The sequence below is a fragment of the Ixodes scapularis genome, unplaced genomic scaffold, assembly GCF_016920785.2.
Source record: "Ixodes scapularis isolate PalLabHiFi unplaced genomic scaffold, ASM1692078v2 PGA_scaffold13__105_contigs__length_92229423, whole genome shotgun sequence".
NCBI classification, from domain to species: domain Eukaryota; kingdom Metazoa; phylum Arthropoda; class Arachnida; order Ixodida; family Ixodidae; genus Ixodes; species Ixodes scapularis.
The window spans coordinates 87684025-87704371 of record NW_024609839.1 but is presented as its reverse complement, the minus strand read 5'-3'; the positions used below and the strand labels follow the sequence as shown (position 1 = coordinate 87704371).

The 20347-nt window shown below is 44.4% G+C and overlaps 1 protein-coding gene across 1 annotated transcript in view; it reads right to left on the bottom strand.

The window, feature by feature from the left end:
* LOC121046736 overlaps positions 1-19854 on the bottom strand; it is an 80477-nt gene extending 60623 nt beyond the window's left edge. The window contains exon 1 of the mRNA XM_042289704.1: positions 19780-19854. Coding sequence (XP_042145638.1) covers positions 19780-19854 — 75 coding nt within the window. The remainder of the gene's footprint in view (positions 1-19779) is intronic.
* Positions 19855-20347: the final 493 nt, after the last annotated feature.

The window sequence follows — 20347 nt, the reverse complement described above, 5'->3', positions numbered from 1 at the left end:
ACGTCAATGGCGTCGTTTATGTGTTTCTATATACGGGAATGTCTACGGTAGGCGACGGTCGTCCTTCTTCGCAGATTGGTTTTTACGGCAGCATTTGTGACTGCATTAGGCCACGCTTCTTGCCGTCCATCACTGGCGAGCTGATGATGAAGATCACCCCTTCGCTGCTGTCACTTTGTCCGGTATACCTTCCACGCAAGGCCATATTCATGCACGTCGTTTGCTTGAGGTTTCTCGCGCGCTAGAACAGCTGTTGGGGAGATGGTGCTTACCTAGATTTCAAAGTGTCTTCCACTAATCTATCGGGTTCACGTGGTTTACAGCCGGCGTTAGAAGCTCAAGCTGCAAGGAGCTGTCGAAGGCGTCGATCGTTTGCAAGCGTTTCTGCGTCTCAGCCCGCGCCTTTCCCTCCGCCACGCGACAACGCAACGCATGCGCAATGGTTATTACTCTTTCTAGAGGCGTCCGCCATTAAATTGCGAACGCTCTCCACTGTTTGAATTGCTACCTCTCTTAAATCGAGGCGCTCTCTAGGGAAGAGATCCATTCGTGGTGCCCCCAGCGGCTGAATCGACAACTACGCCCGTGGGGACAACTAGAACCACTGAAATGAGCTACGCTTACATTAAGTAACGGCCCTTCTGCTCCCCCGATATCGTTGTGGGCGCCGCCAACTTGGTGCTTCTTGTACAGAGCAGACGTATAACTGCCGACCGTCATGATTCAAACGTGCGACTTCCCCAGCGTTAAATTCGGTGTTAGGAAGCTCGTGTAATATTGTTTTGCTCTTTTGTTACTCTGAAGTTCAGAGTAACAACACTTACCCATCTTGAGGCTTGCAAGGATGGTTGGCAGATATCTGAAGCTTTATCTGAAATCACAGGAAAACTTTTCTTTCCTCCAGAAATGTTTAAAGAGTTCGCGACAGAGCAAAACAATATTACACGAGTTTGCTAACACCGAATCTAATGCTGGGGAAGTCGCGTGTTTGAATCATGACGATCGGCAGTTGCGTCTGCTCTGTACTAATAGGCACCAAGATGGCGGCGCCCACAACAATATTGGGGGAGCAGAAGGTCCGATTTGAAGCCTAGCTTATTTAGTGGCTCTACTTCTAGGGACAACAACATAAATTAGTTAATCGTGTTCCCGACGCAGTACTCCACCGATGCAGCCGAAGGACGCGTAAGCATTCGGCTGTCTCGCGTTCAATCCGAGAAGTGCCGGGTCGAACACGAGTTGGCGTCGAACATTGACGCAGCACTCGTATACCTATAGTCGGTGACAGGTCAAGAACGAAGTGAAAGCTCCTCCCACCCTTTTGCACTTCAGCGGAGCGAACGGTGGAGAGGAGATTGCCCCCTCTCCAGCGTTCGCTTTATTAAAGTGGAAACAGGCGGGAGGAGCTTACACTTCCTTCTTGACCTGTCACCGACTATAATATGTGTGCTTCGCGCTCGATCGACGCAGGTGACGTGAATAATCATGTGGCCTTGCGCTGGGTGAACTTCGAGCTCTGTGGGAGTTGAACAAAGCGTCCCCTATAGTTGTATCTTTCCGCCAGAGTTTGTACGAGTTTGTGGGAGTTTAAGAAGTGCGTGGCCTTCTATGGTCCCTTCTTGCTTCCTGATTCGTTCTTCGGTGTTGCCTCATGCCACAACCGTATCTCTGCGCAAATGCTCGGCGCAAGTGACGGGTATGGTAAAATGAAATAATTCTTTTTACCTTACATAGTTCTGGTATGCAGAGCTAATTGCGGGCAGAAAATGCTTCGATATTCAGTTTTTCAGCTTTTAAACCCTTTCAGGTGGTGTCATCCTGACCGCATCATCATAATATTGCTGTACCATGACTGACTGTCATTCACTATCTGACCTGCGTACGTGACTCGCCTCGCTCTCCGCTTATCAGTGATACGGCGGTTGGCGATATATACGCGCGCGGAATAAAGGCTGGGGGTTGTTCTGCTGGGAACTACTTGGTTGGCTGTCACTTTCTTCATCGTGCCGCGAGACACACGACATGGTGTCAGAAGTGGGATGATGCTTCTCGCCCGTGTTGTTTTGGCGGCCCTCGTTTTGCACTCGGTTTGCAAGATGGAAGTACCTACAGCGGTCCCTCCTCTGGCAGTTCCTCCGCCCAAACAATTCAACTTCGACCGAACTTCAGAATGGCCGGAGTGGATTCAAGAATCCGACGATTTCCGCTACGCCGTGGGTCTCAACGAGAGGTCGGAGGAAGCCCAGGTGCGGACGCTGCTGTATACCATGGGAAGGCAGGCCAGGAAAATTTTCCAGACGTTTGGCCTCTCGGAAACGCAGTCTCAAAGTTACGATACAGTGAGAAAGGAAGTTGTGGCTTCATTGCATGAAGGTCATCAGGGTATTGTCAAATGTCGCGCTAGAGCTCGCGAGTCGGTTTGGTGGCCCGGTCTCAGCTCGGAGCTGGCTTCTGTGGTGAACAACTGCCTGCAATGTGCAAAGCTCCGTGTTCAAAGAGCGGAACCGATGCTGCCCTCAGAAACCCCCGCTCTGCCGTGGCAAAAGCTAGGTGCAGACCTTTTTCATTTTAGGGGGAAAGAGTACCTCGTTGTGGTTGACTATTTTTCACGTTTCCCTGAGCTCGCGCTACTGTCGTCAACGACATCTGCCCCTGTCATTGTGCAATTGAAAAGTTTTTTTGCCAGACATGGTATTCCAGAGCTTATTGTAACTGATAATGGTAGTCAATTTGTATCTACAGAGTTCAAGGCTTTCTCAGAAAGCTACCAGTTCTGTCACGTGACGTCGAGCCCTCGGTACCCGCAATCTAACGGAGAAGCGGAACGCACAGTTCAGACAGTGAAAAGGCTGCTAGAGAAATCGGCGGATCCATACTTGACACTTCTGGCTTACAGAAGCACACCAGGCCCTCTCGGAAAAAGCCCATCGGAATTGCTCATGGGCAGACGCCTGCGCTCTACGCTACCTGTGCACCCTAAAGAGTTGACGCCGTGCACCGCAAGAGGCCTTGCGAGCCTCAGAAGGAAGGATGAGGCGTTCCGTGACAAACAAAGGCGCGACTACGACCACCGCCATGCGGCCAGGCCACTTCCACGGTTGCTACCTGGAGACCAGGTGTGGGTGAAGGACTGTCGAGCCCGGGCTACGGTTTTGAGACCAGCCTCCCGGCCAAGGTCTTATATGGTGCAAACAGAAACAGGAGCAGAGCTAGAGAGGAACCGCCGAGGCCTGGTACTATATAAGGAACCAGCACACGAAACAAGCGGTTCCATCACAAGCGGTTCCCTCTATGAATTTCCGCAGGATTCCGGGGAAGGGGAAAATGGAGAGTCAGAAAACGAGGCGAATTTGACAGAGCCTTCCGCGCTCAATTCTGACTCAGCAGCTCAAGAAGAGAGCGGTACACAGGGCACGTACGTCACGCGTTTTGGTCGACCCGTGAAAAGGCCGCAATTTTATGGGTGTAGCTAGCATCACTAAGTTTGTTTTAGGTGTTCCACTGTTTGTTTTGGGGGGCAATATAGTTCAACTGTTGCATTAAAAAAAAGAAAAAAAAAGAAAAAAGGGGAAATGTGGTGTCATCCTGACCGCATCATCATAATATTGCTGTACCATCACTGACTGTCATTCACTATCTGACCTGCGTACGTGACTCGCCTCGCTCTCCGCTTATCAGTGATACGGCGGTTGGCGATATATACGCGCGCGGAATAAAGGCTGGGGGTTGTTCTGCTGGGAACTACTTGGTTGGCTGTCACTTTCTTCATCGTGCCGCGAGACACACGACAGGCAACCACGCTGTCTTTTTTAAAGTGCCACTTGATTTGAGGGTATCGATAAACAAATGATTCGTATAATTTGTCTTGCATTTTGCAGCTTTCCTTTGGTCATGAACGTTACCTGTCAGTCATAAAATAAATGAGTTCTTTGCTTGTTTTCGTGTAAAAGAAAAATAACAATAAAAAAATAGCATATATTTTAAGCGAATTGTGAGACGACACTATTACTATAGTCACTGGCTGGATGACAGAGTCTCTCGCTGACTAGACGAGAGCTGCAGGGCAAACGCTTTACCCAATCCCGTTGTTTACGTAGCGCTACTGTCCGGCGCTTCTAAAAACACCGAACCTAAAACATCGGACTCGCCAAAGCCATATCGGTAGGGTGTCCACACCATCAGAAAACAGGCTGTTTACCGCAGTGTCGTTAAAGGACTGTTACAACGTGTATCTTACACTATATTCTCGTTAACTGATGCTGGTAATGGACGTCACCACTGCCTCTCGTTCGATGGTCTTCTTGTCTTCTCCGCTTTCCTGTAGCAAGAAAATGGCAATGGATCGAGAAAAATATTTGCGTAGCGAGAACCGTGTGAGCAGGTAATATCCCGGGATCATTTGATATCCTTAAGGTACCATATTCGCCTTCTCGATGTTAGAACAACAATGGACTCCATGAGGGTTTACCGAAAGTCAAGTGGTCAAAGGTAGAGCCTCTGAGGTTTCCCACTGTGAATGTCGTGAACCTCTCGGAGTACCAGTTTGAAAATGGTTCAAAGATTGGGTACGTTTTCGAAGATTCACATTTGACTGCGTTTAAGGTCTACGGGATGGATCTCGTAACTTTCTAGAAGTTTAAGTTTGCATGTTGCGTATAATTTCCAGAGATAAGCTGCCAAATCTGAACTTCATAAAACCCCTAGTGTGGCAGGTCCGAAACGATTATAAAGACGATAAAATACTGAGAATCTCCGAGACGCGAAATCGTTTATCGTATCTTCACAAAACACCGTGGCTCAGATTTCCTGCAAGGGACACAAACATTGTTCACCTATTGTCCACAAACAAGTTGAACCAGTCGGCTTAGTCAACAGACCGGAAGCAGCAGAGCGAGATTTGGAGTCTGTGCAATAAACTCTCAAAGTTGCCCTTCGTGAGGAAGCTATATTGAGAGAAAGAACATCACTGTTTTTAGTGTTCAGCGGTCTTTCTAGCAGTCAAGATGTTGACAAACGTCTATTTACGAACCAAGCTTTATAGCAAACGGGAACAACAAACTGTCTGAGTTTGTTCGAATTGCTTCCAAATATCGTGCACGATTCGAGATTTAAGAGATTAAACATGAGATACGTGAACCGTAAGATCAGTCGGAAACAGGTCGATATAGAAGCAACCTTATTGCGAACATTGTACGCTGAGAGAAACTTTGTAAACAGAGCCGTTCTTCTTTTCAGTAAACCCCAGGCGAGATTGTTTTCTTCTATTCGATTTGAAGGATTTATATTTCGAGCTTTCCGCTTGGACGCGTTTCGAAGTCTGGGAAATAAATAAAAAGTTACTCAGCTCAAGTAGTTTTCGATCGATACTGATAATAATCTCCCCAGTAAAAAAATAAAACCGTTTAAAGTTTCACCTGCCATTTACTTCTTTCTTTTTTTTTTAAGTTATTTTGCATTTAGATTAGTTTGCCGGTCGAGGCACTTGGCATAGCTACTTCTTACTCTGCTGTCCAATCCTCTGCTTATTCGTATTCCTTTGCGTTTCTTGCAAAACATATGCGGCTTATTTATTTTCCTTATAAGCTGTGCCGGCGGAACCTAGTGGGGTAAAGCTTATCTCCCTTTTTGCGATGTCATCCGAGAAGCTGTGTGGCAGAATAAAGAAGCAAACGGACACAGCTTTTGATTGTCACTATCGTAATCCGGACTCTGTGGTTCGGGTTATTAGGGACTTTTAGCAAACTGTGACCGCGTTCCGCGTCGCGCATTATCGGAACCTTTGAAGCATGCTTTTAAGCGCGCGCTCGAGTGGTACCGCAACCGCAGGGCGAGCTCTTAAAAGCATGCTTCAAAGGCTCCCGTAGTGTGGTACACGGAACACGGTAACGGTTTGCTAAAAGTTTCTATTGACTCGAAACCCCGGGTCAATAGGAACTCCGGGTTTGAGCCCGAGTTCCTATTGACCCGGGTAGGAGCCCGGGAGGGAACGAAGGAGTCCCTTGAGGCAGCCGAAGGTCCCTAGAGATGAACTGCGACAGACCAGAACGGCCTTTACGTTCCCATCTTATTTTCCCCAAAATGGCTTCCCATCGTTTATTTATATTTTAATTATTTTTTTTTTCCGTGCGCCTGCGAAGCGGTGGGCAATACAGGCGGGTCGGTTTGATGGTTTTCAGATTAGGAATGCATAGACGTATTAAAACGAGCACGTCGAGTGGTTACATTTTCAACCCAATTAATTCGCTCGAGTGGATATATATCGTGTTTGAACTCATCTCTTCACATACGCGCACGCTACCACCGTTTGTTTGTCGATTTATAGACAGCTATAAACCGTTTTTTTGCGACGGTCGCCCTGTTGAATTCTGGCCATTGCTAGGTTGAATCAAAATACCAAATCACCTTATTTGTTGATTAGAAAGCGCCAAAATTCAAGTGCCACTATACACCGTGTCACTAGTTGTGTGCAGTGAATGCGAAGGCAACGCCAGGCGAAGAGAGAAAGGGAGAACACTAAGAAAGTGAGAGGGGAGATGAAGAAAAAAGGGAGCGAAGGGAGAATAGGGAGAGCGCTAGGAGCGTTAGAGAGGGGAAGAGATATCTCTTCTCCTCCCCTGCCTTCTTAGTGCTTGCCCTTTCTCCCCTCGCCAGGTATTACCTTGGTCTCTACTGCACGTAACTAGTGACAAGGAGTATAGTTCTACATTTTCTCCCACTATACTTCTTTTTATAAATATAGTTATGTTTAAACTATTTACCTCATTATTTGCCGCCTTACCAAACTCTCCACACTACACACTACCAAGTCACCGACTAACTATAAACGTTTTTTTTTTGTGTGTGACGGTCGCGACGTTACAATGCGGCATGCATTGTAACGTCGCGACCGTCACACAAAAAAAAAACGTTTATAGTTAGTCGGTGACAGGCAACGGTGACAGGTGCAGAATTCAGTAGATTGCTTCACCTCCATCGCCAGGTTTCTGCTTTTGGTATCATCTCGCTGCACGCGCGGCCCAGCAGAAGGTTAGAGCCTGTCACCGTCTATGCAAAGCGCAAGTTCGTCTGCTTCATTTGCAGGGGTTCTGGTGACGTCAGAACGCCGAGCTCCGATTGGTTCTGACTGAAGGATAGGGGCTAGGTCTCAAAGCAAGCTGCCTTGAGGTCTACCCATGACTATCCTCCAATCAGAGCCAATCGGAGCTCGGCGTTCTGACGTCACCAGAACCCCTGCAAATGAAGCAGACGAACTCGCCCTCCGCACAGGAGGCACTCACGGACGTAATTTCGTCCACCATTTTGTTGTCACGAGCATAGCCTCCTCTATACGGACCAAGCCTGGCAGATCGCCACGAGAAGCGGCCGCCGAAATGGAAAAGGTAGAGCGGTAGACGACGGATGCGAGGATGTAACGAGTAACGTTACTCGTCATTCGAAATAAGTAGCGTAAGTACGTTACGCGTTCCTGTCTTTAAAAAATTTACGAGTACGTTACTACGTTACCGAAGAAAATAACGCCTTACCGCCAACACTGGTAAAAAGCGCGGTGGAAGGTTGAAGTCATCGCGTCCTTAAACCAACACCGCCAAAGTTGAGAGGCTGACATTGCTCTTATCTCCATTAATAAACGGTCATGCTCAAGACGTACGTCATGGTGAGCGTTTCGCCATCCGTGGAAGGTCGACCACAGCGATGCTTTTGGGTCGCGCATGTTGCGAATAGAAAGAAAAATGGAAATGTTGAAATAACAACAAAATGGGCGAACATTTTTTTTTTTTTCTTTTTCGAGGGTGGTGTTGTAAAGTCTTTCGATCGGTCGTAATCCCAACGAAAGCTGATCACTTTCGGGAAACAGAAGAACATGACTAAAGGCGGAAAGCCACAAGTTGAAAGATAACTTAAAACGTAGAAAGCGGAGATTCTTCTTTTTTTTTTTTTAACCATTTTTGTCTTGTCGATATTTTTTCCTTGGGGAGCAGGTTGGTCCTCTTGGAGTGGAACTTGATTGTTTTGGCGTCTTTCCTTAAAGGGATACTACAACTAAATTTCGGCGCTTCTTTCTTGGTCTATAAACCTTTTTTCATGGATGAAGAAAGAATAAAACAATTAAAACAGGGACAACAGAACCACATCTTTCAACTAGCAACAGACGAGTAAACTTTCAAACAGCGAGCAGCCGACTATACCCAGTAGGAGTAGGGGAGAGAAGGGGGAGAGAAGGAAAGATAAGAAACGCGAAGTGCATGTCAGGGTGGTAGGGTTATCTCGGATTTTAAAAATTCAACCTCAGTTTTCGTCAGCAGGAGGGAAGGGTTAGACACGTTGTTTTTTGCTGTTGTCATGGCGAATGATTCTACGATTTCCCTGCCGAGTCTGCTGTCATGCCCCGCCCCCATGATTTTTGTGTCATCAAAGAGGGGATGACAACGCTGTTGAAAGATGGGGTTGTGTTGTCCCTGTTTTAATTGTTTTATTCTTTCTTCATCCATGACTTAAACCAACACGCTCTTCTCCCAAGCAAACCTTTTTTTTTTTCGCTTATTTTCTTCCCCAACCAAACGGTAGCCATATCCAATATGGGCGACGAAAAATTAATAATATATTTCAACCTGCAATTAGTAAAAAAAAAATAAATGACAAACAAAATGACAAGGGGTGACGGTTACGCTTATATTCTAAATGTACTCTATTGGCGTGGCGACGCAAAAGAATGCTTTCGTCCATACTGGAAGTGACAATATTTTAAGATGGCGGCGCCCTTGTGAAATAGGTCTATGCGTGTTCAAGGCAGCCCCCAGTATCACCTCGGACACACCATTCTCTCGCTGCAAAAGACAGGAAAACGAATTTTAAAACGAGTTAAGCGATTAGCAAAGAGCACCTGATGGATGTCGCTAAAACCTCGTTTGTAATGCCCGTCTAGAAACCTTGACAGGTAGTGACGATGCATGACTTGGACCTGACGTCATTCCGCCAGCTCTCTGGCCACCACGAAAAAAGAGGGGAAGGAGGAACCTCCCCTCTCACCGGAACTCTCTTTTGTGTTGAAAGTAGTGAAAGGGCACAATAAAGACGAATACGAAGACGGAGAAGAAAACAGGACGAGCGCTGACTATCAACTTAATTTTTTATTGGAAAAAATAGAAACATCACTTTCACTACTTTCAACATGCATAACCAACTCGCCTGCATCGCCACATTAGTTCTCTTTTGTGTGTCCAGCCGTCGCTATTGTCTCTCTACAAGTTTACAGAGTATCTCGTCACTCAAAATTAGTACAAAAGCGGTTCTGGGGTTAGTTGCGGTGGCCGGATCGCTGGCGTGCTTCGACCGCTTCAGTGGCTGGAACGGCTAAAACATCCTTCCGTCGTCAGCCTCGCCGCAGCTTTGCTCGTCCAGAGACAATCTACGTCACGATTGCGCCGGATGTCACGTGCTCTCCGCTGGCTGCTCTCCGAGCGCTTGCCAAAGTGGGCAGGAGGTCGAACTATAAGGGGCGCTTTATCGAGCTTGTTGTCCCCACAGCCTGTTGTTTACCAACACAGGATGGCATATAAATTGAACCTCGCCGAGCAGGGTCTGAGCACGAGCGCTTCGCTCTGACTAGTGCTTTAGTCGCACGAGGTCCGAGTAAAAATCTTATATCCAATAAACCCATATGATCGAATAACATCATATGAGAACATAACAGAACCTTATAAGAACATATAAGATTATATAAGAAGTTATAAGAAACTTCTCATCAATTTCTTATAACTTTTTATATAATCATATATTTCTTATACTGTTCTTATAAGGGTCGTGTATGTTCTTATATGATCATAGGCGTTTATTGGACATAAGTTTTTTATACATAAAATATTTTGTTACTAAGGGGAGCGGCCTTCGAATCGTTATCTTCAATTTCTTTGCTCAAAAACAAACACGAAAATGCGGTTTTTTGTCCCCACAGCTGAAGCGAACCGGTAGAGGCGTGACTGTTCGATCTCCTCCTCAATAACGAAAAATACAGTCATCAGGCTCAAAATACGAACGTGCAATTGTCATTTACGGATATCGTGGATCACATTCAGCCCATTTATGAACACGACCGGTATATCCCAAATTTCGTTGAAGTGTCCCTAAAGCCGGGGTCACCCTGCTCATACATCATGCAAAACGACAGCTTGCCAGATATCACTCACCGCGATATCCGTGGTTCGAATACCGCGCGCCAAGTTTATCCGCGAACTCATTGCCATGCGGTATTCGAAGCACGGATCTCGTGGTGAATCGCGTTCGAATCTGTTTGCAGAGTATCTTTTGTATGACGCATAAGCAGTGTGCCCCCGGATTCAGAGGATTACAGCGGCGACCCGCACTCACTGAGTTGGCTACACGTCGACTTTAACACGGTGTCTATATGTTTAAAACTTAAGCAAAGTTAATTAGGCAAACATAATTCCTCACTTCATTTTCATGAACGTCGTATATACGCTGCTGCCAAAAATAGGCGGCCGAGACCAATACGTCATCAACTAATTCCTTTCTTTCTGCGCGAGTGATAGTTTTTTTTTCTGTGGGGGAGGGGGGGGGGGGGGGGGTGGGGGAGGGGAGGGGAGGGGAGGGGAGGGGAGGGGGAGAAGTTTGACTGCCATTTTGTGAACTGCCCTGTATAGTATATATTGCTCCAGACACGATATACTTGAACGAAAAAAGAAAGAAAACAAGAAAGTTGCGACGTCGGAAATACGATTTAAAAGGGAGGCGGCGACACTCTTCCTCGATTGAAAGCGAGGTTTGAGTGGGGAAATCGTCTCGGAACGAGAGCTAAACCGACGTCGCGACAAACGGGAAAGACCATTAACCATCCGCACCCGACTCGCAAACTAGGCCACCAACACGATATCATCCGCACTTTCACCGTATACGATGGAGCGCAGCAGCAACCTCAGCCAATGGAAGCGCTGCTAGCGCAGCACGTGACCATGCGTTCCTTGCGTCGCTGAGTCCCTCCCGATGATCACGTGACACTCGCGCGGGGCATGAGACCGGCTTCCACGTCTCGTAGCGTCCCCAGAGGTCCATCGTCTAAGTTGAAACAGAGTATATAGTTTCTTCGCCCCCGTCGTGGAAACCCTTTCAGATGTGGCGGGTGCAAGAGGGACTGTAAAATTGTGTCGCGAAGCCAGGAATGCGTTAAATTGGAAAGGGAACTGAATCAGGCGTGATTTTTTTTCCCTCTCTCCTACTTAGCAACACTCAATTAACGAGCTGAAATGCCAGGCCGAAATGGGCCTCGACGAGATGACAGGAGTTCCTCTTATTCGTGTTGTAGGAAAAACGGCAGGAGCGGGACTTCGAGGACGTTCATTATAGCCTTATCGAGTTAAAAGGTCGTATTTGTCATTTTTTTTTTACATAAATATTTCTATGGGCTTGAAATAGACAATTGTGACACCGTGAATGAAACCTGAAAGCGGTAAGCTCATCTTTTTCTTTTTCCCGTCCTCCTAGAAGTATATGTGTCTCAATAATAATAGCTTCCAAAAAAAGAAAAAAAAAACAAAAAAACAAGCACGACCTTTTTTATGTTTGAAAGGCCGGTTTGGGTACATAGAAATATGAAGAGCTTGCTAATCGAAGTTACAGTTACGCTTCGAACACGGCCACATACCGGGTCTTTTTGCGAGGTCATTGAAAAATTGCTTAAAATAGGGTGGTCGAGAATAAAAAAAGAAACTACTTTCGAGAACAAAATGCCAGCTGCAACAGACGTCAGTCACTGTAAAAAAAAAAAAAAGAAAATACTAATGAGCAAAATGATTTTCTTAAATTTAATACTTAACCTTTTTTATTAGCGAAAGTAATTTATCTTCACCAGTGCTGTAGGCATTAGAAAAGAAAGAAAATGCGTTACTCGTCGGTTGGGGAAAAAAAACGCGTTACGGTTACATTTACGGTTAAAAAGTAAGGCACGTTAATTTTGAGTCATTTTTCTCTTTATGAATTGAAACGTCCTACGCTTTTGACTTTACTGGTACGCGTGAGCGCTATATTTCGAGAAGCATTATTCCCATGCAGAAACTGAACATAATTACCTCATCTTTTTTTTTTTTATGGTTCAACCTGAATGCTCACGAGAAAAACAAAAAACAAAAAACAAAAAACACGAAAGCAAAATTCAAAAACGCAAGAATTCATGACTTGGTGACTAAAAACACAAAACAAGAAGGCAATGAATTTTTTTTTTAAGTTTTAGGAAAAAGGTTAACTACGTCACCGGTCATTTGAAATAGGTAACACGGTAAGTTCTTTATTTTTTAAAAAGTTAAGGAGTACGTTACTACATTATAAAAAAATAATACCAGATCAATAACGCTTTTTTTTTTGTGACGGCGTTACCGCAAACAGTGATTTTCACTGATTGAAAACTTAATTAATAAGTTTTAAACAATTGTTTTGCTAATTAGTACGCTTTTCGCTATCTCTGACATCTGCCGTGGTCGGCAACTAAGCTCCTGAAAAGAGTTTTTTTTTTTTCTTTTTTTTTTGTCTTGAACATTTTATTTTAGGGGTGCTTGAATGTCTTCGAGGAAACAACCCGGCGTCATTCTAATATAGGCATCATTTTAAAACAGACGGATTATAGACTACTTGCTCGCGGTCCAATAAGTTACGAAAGAGAAAACGCAGGCGAGCTGGTGAGTGACATATATATTAAACTCGAGACGATGGAATAATAAAATAAACAACGGACAGAGCAACCTTTTTATTATTCCTTTGTCCCGGGTCTAATATGGATGTCAAAAAAGTTCCTGTTTCGACGTTACCAACAACCAAAAATGGAGCAATATTTATAGCGGTAACAGCCGTGCAACTAAAATGCTGACGTCATTGTGAATAACGCGGAACCCAAATAAACCTACAGATGTGAGAAAAGGAACAAAATTTGTTTTGGTTTTCTTAAGTTGGGGAGCCTGCTACATTCACGCGTTGTACGTTTTTGTTTTTATGCTTTAGCTTCTGGGTTCACCTGACAACGTGTCGAACATTAGAGTGGCGAGAGCGTGACTGCGCAGGACCATTTTCCTGCGGAAACCTTCACACGCGAAAAACATTTAAAAAAATTGTAGTTCTGTAATCAGCGAAATCGCCAAACCCGAACAGATTTTCTTTGAGAAAAAGTTATTAACGGTACATTTACCCTAACCACCCCTTCGCCAACATGTCGGTGAAAACAACACCTGAATCGAAACTACCCAGACCGACACTGATAAATTAAACTGCTCGCGCGAATGCACCTGATCCACCGTGCCTCGCGGTTTCCCGAGGGAAACTCTGGAAAGTTCGCAGAGCGGGTATAAAGACCAGCAAATCTGAACCTGGGATTAATTATCCACGAGCTCACGCTTGTCCCGTCACGGCAAGGTGGTACCGCTGCCCTGGTTGTCGTGCGACGCCAGCGCAGATGCTTTGCCGTTCGACAAACAGATCTCTGTGCGCGTCCTGTGGTAAAGCACTCTTCGTTACAGACCATTGTTACGTGTATACGCGAGGAGGGCTAAAATGCAAGCTCTTAACAATGAAAGATGTTCTTCCTGAGTTGAGGACAGGTTGGTCGGAGAACGAAGATCGATCAACTGTTCGTCGCCTTCCTTCCCCCCCCCCCCCCCCCCCCCCCCCGTTTATCGTACATGTTTCACCATTGTAGATAGTCGTCAACCATTACACTCGCTCATGGGCGGTTAAACGAACGGACGAAGGAAACTCCCATGACGATTCTAAGTTCGGCCATCTTTCCTTGGCGGCGGTGACATTTTCGATCACCTATACAGGGTGCCTGCGGAGATGCGTCAAGAAAGCGCTCGGGCTTCAAAATATGTGCTGCCGCCCGAGCGCACTCGCGTGAACATAAGCGGGCTCTGGGGGAAAGTGAACTGTCAGCTCTACGTCATCGTCGTGCGAACGAGGCGTATTCGTGGAGCCTCACCGAAAACAACAACAACAACAACAACAACAACAACAACAACAACAGAAGCAAGTTCCGAAACCCTGGAAAGGTGATAAATCCTATGCATAGGAAAACAAAAGCGCTGCGCTGCACTTTTGGTGCGAAAAACAAACTTGACTTTGCGCCTGTCATTATATGTGGGCAACGGAATGGAAATGCAAAAGCCAAGAATCTATACTTGCAAAACTTTGCTGGAAGTCTTCCGCCTCGTTTCATGGCGTTGACAGCCACTTTGCTCGTGGGCGAGGATGACGCTGGCGCTTGGCTTTGACAGGAGAATTCGGCTAAAGTAACATCGGCGCTTCCATGCAAGGGTGTCGAAAAGTGCGAAGGTTGATCGCACAACGGTAGCGTCCCTGTGTTGCTATAACTATATTATCGTAGGCGCCAGTGTTTCTATGTCTGCAAAGGCCCGTCCAATGAACGACACTGTGATTTAGAACTGTACATATAGGACTGTACATTCTGACATTTACATTTAGATTTACATACATACATTTAGGACTGTACATTCTGAGTGGGCTATACGCGCAAAACTACAAAACCCCGCAATCATTGCATCGTAGTAAAACTCCGGAGAATGTAATAAGGTTAAGATAGCGTTCTCGATCTTGTTACTTATATAATTCTCTGACAGCTTCCTGACGAATCGTAAGCGTCTCATTATTGCTCATCAGCCAATCAGCTTGCGGCATTAGCCGACAAGAATGTCAAGGAACCAATCACAAATCAAAGAACGGGAATATCATAAATCACGTCATGTGTTTCCTATTAAACGGTCGCACAAATGCATACATCTTTTGGGGGTTAGAGATTTCCGACTGCAAAGAGAGCCGCGAATAGTATGGTCTGCAGTTCAGCAGGTGGATCCATGCTGCGACGACTGTTAATTAGCAGCGTTGCTAGTTCAAGATTGCCATTTACGAGCCCCTAGTTGCAGCCGGAGCCTAGTTTCGGTGGCCCAGTGTAACGTATTCGGAGTCTCGACAGCACGCAAACTGAAAGCTCGCCCGTAGCGCGCATTCGCTTTATTAAAGACCGGCCCCAAGTTGGAACTTCAGCCACGCTAATGATGCGCAGGCCACCTTTATGCAGCGGCAAAAAGTCCAACTATACGGTTGGAGTTCGGAAGAGGAGTTGCGTCATTTCTCCTGCCTCCTCCACAATATGAGTCCTGATGATTCATGAGAGGTAGCGCAATTCCTTTCCCGAACGCCAACCTTTGTTCTAGCTTTTGCGGCTTGCTCTCGTGTTAACCATTTGGCGGTAAGCATCTTTTGGGGAAATATATTTTTTTTTATTCGGTTTGGCTAGGTGGCGCAAGCCGCCACCCAATTAATAGGGTTCAGCCGCATCCGTCCGTCCATCCATTCATCCAACCGGTTGCCGCCGTATAGACGTACGGCGGCGATTATAGATTGGAAGGTTCCCGCCTAAACGCGAAACTGCTGCGTGCACCCCGGGGTGTGTTGTCTGTTATGTATTTTTGAGAACTATATTTAATTTATTCGCATCGTGTTCCGCTTTGCTGGGCTGTTTATAGTTGAGAAATTTGACAGTAATACGCTGGAGGAGACCGCTTCGAGTGCCGGTTGCTCCTGCGGTAGTGGCAATCGGAGTGCTGGCTCTTCCTATAGAATTTTTAGCTCTTCTCGGAATTGAAATCAGAAAACTGAAACTCATCATCCAACGCATTAGTTCTGTAAAGTACCTCCTGTTTAAACTCTGATACCGCTAGAGTGGTTCATTGGAAGCGGACACGCGAAAATGAAATCGAATAAAAGAAAGGCGAAAACTTTGCGCCTTCAATATTTCCTTGCGACGCTTTCTCAATTTTGACAGGTTGCAAACACTGTACGTGCTCCCGTTATATCATACTATTAATAAAAGAAAGATATGCATTGCCTTATTTTTAAAACTATCCTTTTCGAAAAAAAAGGCTACTGAAATACGTAAAAAGAAGCACAGACAACATAGATGCGAAGGGTTAATGTGAAAAAGCGTCACTCTGCCACACTGATGAAATTGTCCCTCAGTAGTGCTAAGACGTAAAGGGCTGTTTTGAGACAGTCCTGGAGGTGCACCGACCGTTGATGAAAGATATGTACAACCCCTAAGCTAAAGAAAGGAAGAAAAAAAAAAAACTTGCTGTGAAATTTTTTTTTCTAAATAGATGCGACTGGTGCAGGAAGAGAAACGAACATGTTCATTGAGTGTCTTAGCGTGGACTAATTTCTTTATATCCAGTTATGTTCTGGTCCTCGGTTAAACGTCTTCGGTAAATTTCAACGAGTGGTGAACAGATGACTCATGGCAAACTTCTTGGGACATTCCGTGGAATAAAAAAAAGTTTTTAATGAAATATCAAAATTATAATTGAGTTGCGTTGTATGATACCCAGGCAATTACAGTCCTCGGAAACGTTACGATCTTTTATCAAGAAAAACAAAGATTGGTAATTTTGTGAGTGTGTCTCTTAGGATTTAATCCGAAAGAATTTGTAGAGCCGTGGAATGAACACTATACGCGTCCGAAATCTGAATCACTACTTATTGATATTTTATGACTGTCATCTCAAATATTTCCTGGGAACATTACGATGTTTCGTTGTTCAGTTGAAATTCTAATTTTTGTTCATGCGCCGTGACGTTGATATCCAAGAAATTTGGGGATAGATCTTTTTAAGATTTCCTCCACGTTACCTCAAATGTTGTTTTCTTATTTGTTCGCGATGTAGAAAGTATTTTTTGTATTACGTTCATGATGTAGAAAATGAGAATTGAGCTCAACTTCGTTTCGCTCCATGTTTCGTAACTTTACGACAAAACAACAAACAAAAACTCGGGACAACATCAGTTTTGTTTAGAACGATTTGAATATCGCTTGCATGCGTTCCCAACCTTGCGCAACAAGCTTGTAGTGACCCCTATGAACCAACTTTGCGAACAGCAAAAATAAGCTAGCTTCAACTAACGAATGCCTGACGTCGTTTATATGTTTGCGCATCTGCGATATTTGTTTTTCCTCTCAGAATTTATGTAAATTTATGCACGAAAAGGGATCGCGTTCCTGTCGTTATGTTATGCTAAAACGAAATCATGCACAGGCGTATGCGGTCGAAAGATGAGACTCTGGTCTTTAGCAAGCTGCGGTAAAATTTATGCGAAAGACCCTGTAAGTTTTCGCTTCGCAGAATGCTGTCAGACGCTTGACTAACCTACAAACTTTACGCCCAAGTCTTCATAAGAAAAAAAGTTATATATATGGGATCAGTGCAAAATAAACATTTTTTTTTCGAAAACGTTTTTTTCTTAATGCGGTTTTATGAATTATTATTTTTTTTTTTAGGAGAAGCAAACGATAGATGCCTATAAACGTGCTTGGTAAGTAAAAAGTTAATTTTATTAATACGAAATATATTTATACGAGTCATGCTGTCAAGTTTCAGTGTGTTTAATAATATTTTATGTTTCTGTGTACATTAGTTCGTGATGTGCGCCAAAACAACTTCATTGAAGGTTCTTTAGGCTATTTAAAAATTCGCATAGAATAAGCGTAACTGGATATTATTGGTCACAATGTCGTCTCAAATTGACACAAATTTAGAGTACTCATTATTTACATGCGCGAAAAACGTTTTGATTGAAAAGCAAAACGTTTAGAGGCTTCAATTACATTGCTAATTGAGGAACATATTTTTTTGCTTTATCAATTCACTGCTACTTCTTTATCTGTTGTTCACGCCATGAAAAATGTGGCAGTAAAAACACATGAAAGATCCTTATTTTATACACAGGAATATTTTCATAATTGGGACACCTTGAAAAAAAGGGGGGGGGGGGGGGGGGGAGAGTGCACATTACAACGTTGTATGGAATCAAATTTGTTAGTTTGATGCGCTGTCTTCGGTGTTGCCGTTGGTGGCTCCTTTGTGACAAAATGGCTACTTTCAAGCCTGTCTGGCGACAAAAAAATAATTTTGGCTCCCTGGCTACTATTTGGCTACTTTTAAATTTAAATTCTGGCGCATTTGTAGTAAAAAAAAAATTGTTTACAAACAGGCAGGAAGATGACACAGCACTTCTGACATTCCGACGGGTTTCGAAAGAATACTGAAAAGGACCTGGCACTTTCTGGTCATCACAATACCGAACGAGCGGCCAATCACAAAGGTGAGATGAACAAAAGCCTTAGCGTCATGAAAATCAGTCATTCTTAGCCAATGTATTCGTGCGTGTTTAGGAACAGGCAGAGAGACGACAGATAATTTCTCGCCGTTTCTACGGGCTTTAATGAAATGATGAGCAAAAAATACTAAGTACATTCTCGTTATTACGATACTGAATGGTAGCCGATAACGTGGCCACAAACGTAAAACAAACAGAAGCATCAGCTGATGCTTCTCTAAGATAAACAGAAGCTCAGCCCATGCTTTTGCGGAAGGCAATCAGTGCGGCAGGCAATCGGCATGAGACAGGCCAGCGCAAAGAGGAGTTTCCTTGACGACTGCTGGAAAGACAGCACTTACGCTGTATATGGTAGCATTTATTCTCCTTGATTACGGGTACAGAGAGCCGCATTTTTCCTAATCGTTTCCTTTTTTCTATTGTATAAAGTCTTTTTTTTACACTTTATATTACATATTTCTTTCTTATAAATGCGGTGGCGAAATATTTTGCGCGAAAATAAATAAACCGCCTACATTTGGTTACTTTTCACTTGTGTTTTGGATACTTGCTTCGGCAGAACTGTCTGTCTCTCCCCTCTCCTCTGTCCCTTCTAATTTAACTTGAAGTTCCTTCCCAGCCTGAGGTTTTAGCATTATGATTCTTTTTAAGTATTGTGTTGCTGATGTTCAACCTTTGATTTTCAGAAATGACATATTTCTCACACGTCATTCATGTTTCATGCTAGGTTACACGGTTCAGTTAAACACCTGTCTCAGTAGTTAATGTTAGATTAGGTAAAGGATACTATAAATTGTTATAACAGATCATTCTTGCAAGTTGTAAAGCAAATGACAAAACATACGAAAACAACGTTTACACTTGTTAAAACATGTAAATAAGGCGTCAATATTTTTGTGGGTTTTTGTTTTTTGTCCGCTTCAAAATTATTTAGAGATCACATCGTTTATATGGTTATAATATGATTTATTCACCTATGTGACGCGATCATGCTAAGATTGAATGGAACTAACTTATGTTGCTTTTAAAACTTCGGAAGACATGTACACTTTATATGACCCGCAAACAAGAAAACCATTTGTCATAGAACCTGATATCAATATGAATAAAAGAAACATGTTTTGACGGTTCTAAGCGGCAGCGACAAAGTAGGGAATAATTCAGCTAAAGTTTAATATCCAGACCTGAAGAGTAAAGTTCACTCCACACATTTCGTACCAATAAAATCTGAAAACGAAACCCTTACATTTTTTTTGTGTGTTTTCCCGCAGTTTGTGCGTACGAAGTAATTTTGGTACGATAATGTTGAAATCCTACTAACAAAAGCCTGAAATTACTCTCTCAGTAGTAACTTTACATTTGTGAACCAAACTGACGGCAACGTAACGCCTTTAGAGGCGCGTCATCGTTGTCACTAAGAAAATCTGGAACGCCTTTTTGTAACGCCAGCGATTGGTTCTGCCAAGTGCTTTGGTGAAAAATAAACGCACCGGACTTGCTAGAACGTTGGCCAGAAATTTGCTCGGACAAGGCTGAAACTGATATTTTCGCCACAAAACCAACCAAAAAAAAAACAAAAAAAAACTGGTCACTACTCACAAGCGTGTAGATCCCGCAAGCGATGCTTCCTTTTCGCACGGACCTCCAGCAACAGCAAGATCTGAGCAGTGCCATGATCCTTTTGATGCGAGCGCGACGCCCGGTCGCATGGTTCGAACCCGAGCTCTGATTGCGAACGCTGCGAGCAGCCGTCTAAGTCGGCTGCCGAGCGCGTCCTAGCGAGCTCCTAAAGCTTTCCCCACTCCCTCGCAGCAGCTCCATTTCGCCCGCCACTCTCTCCCCAATAGGGAAATTGCGCCACTGGACTTGGTGCGTCTGCAGAAGCGGAGAGCCTTTGCGGCGCCCGAAATGGGGGGTCTCAGTTGCGCCATCTGTCGGGAGCAGCAGAAAGCAGAAATGTGTAGTTCCGGTTCTTCTTTTTATTGAAAGGAGGTATTTCGGCAGTGCGTTTCTGCTGGAGAAATTTTGTGACCCTCGAGCGATTCTCTGACGAGCCGATTGTGATTCCCTAAATGTTTGTTTGTTTGTTTCATTAAAAAGTTAAAACGCCCGCAAGCGTTTTTTTTTTAACTGTTGTATAAAAAATAAGGTCACGCCCGTGAGGTTA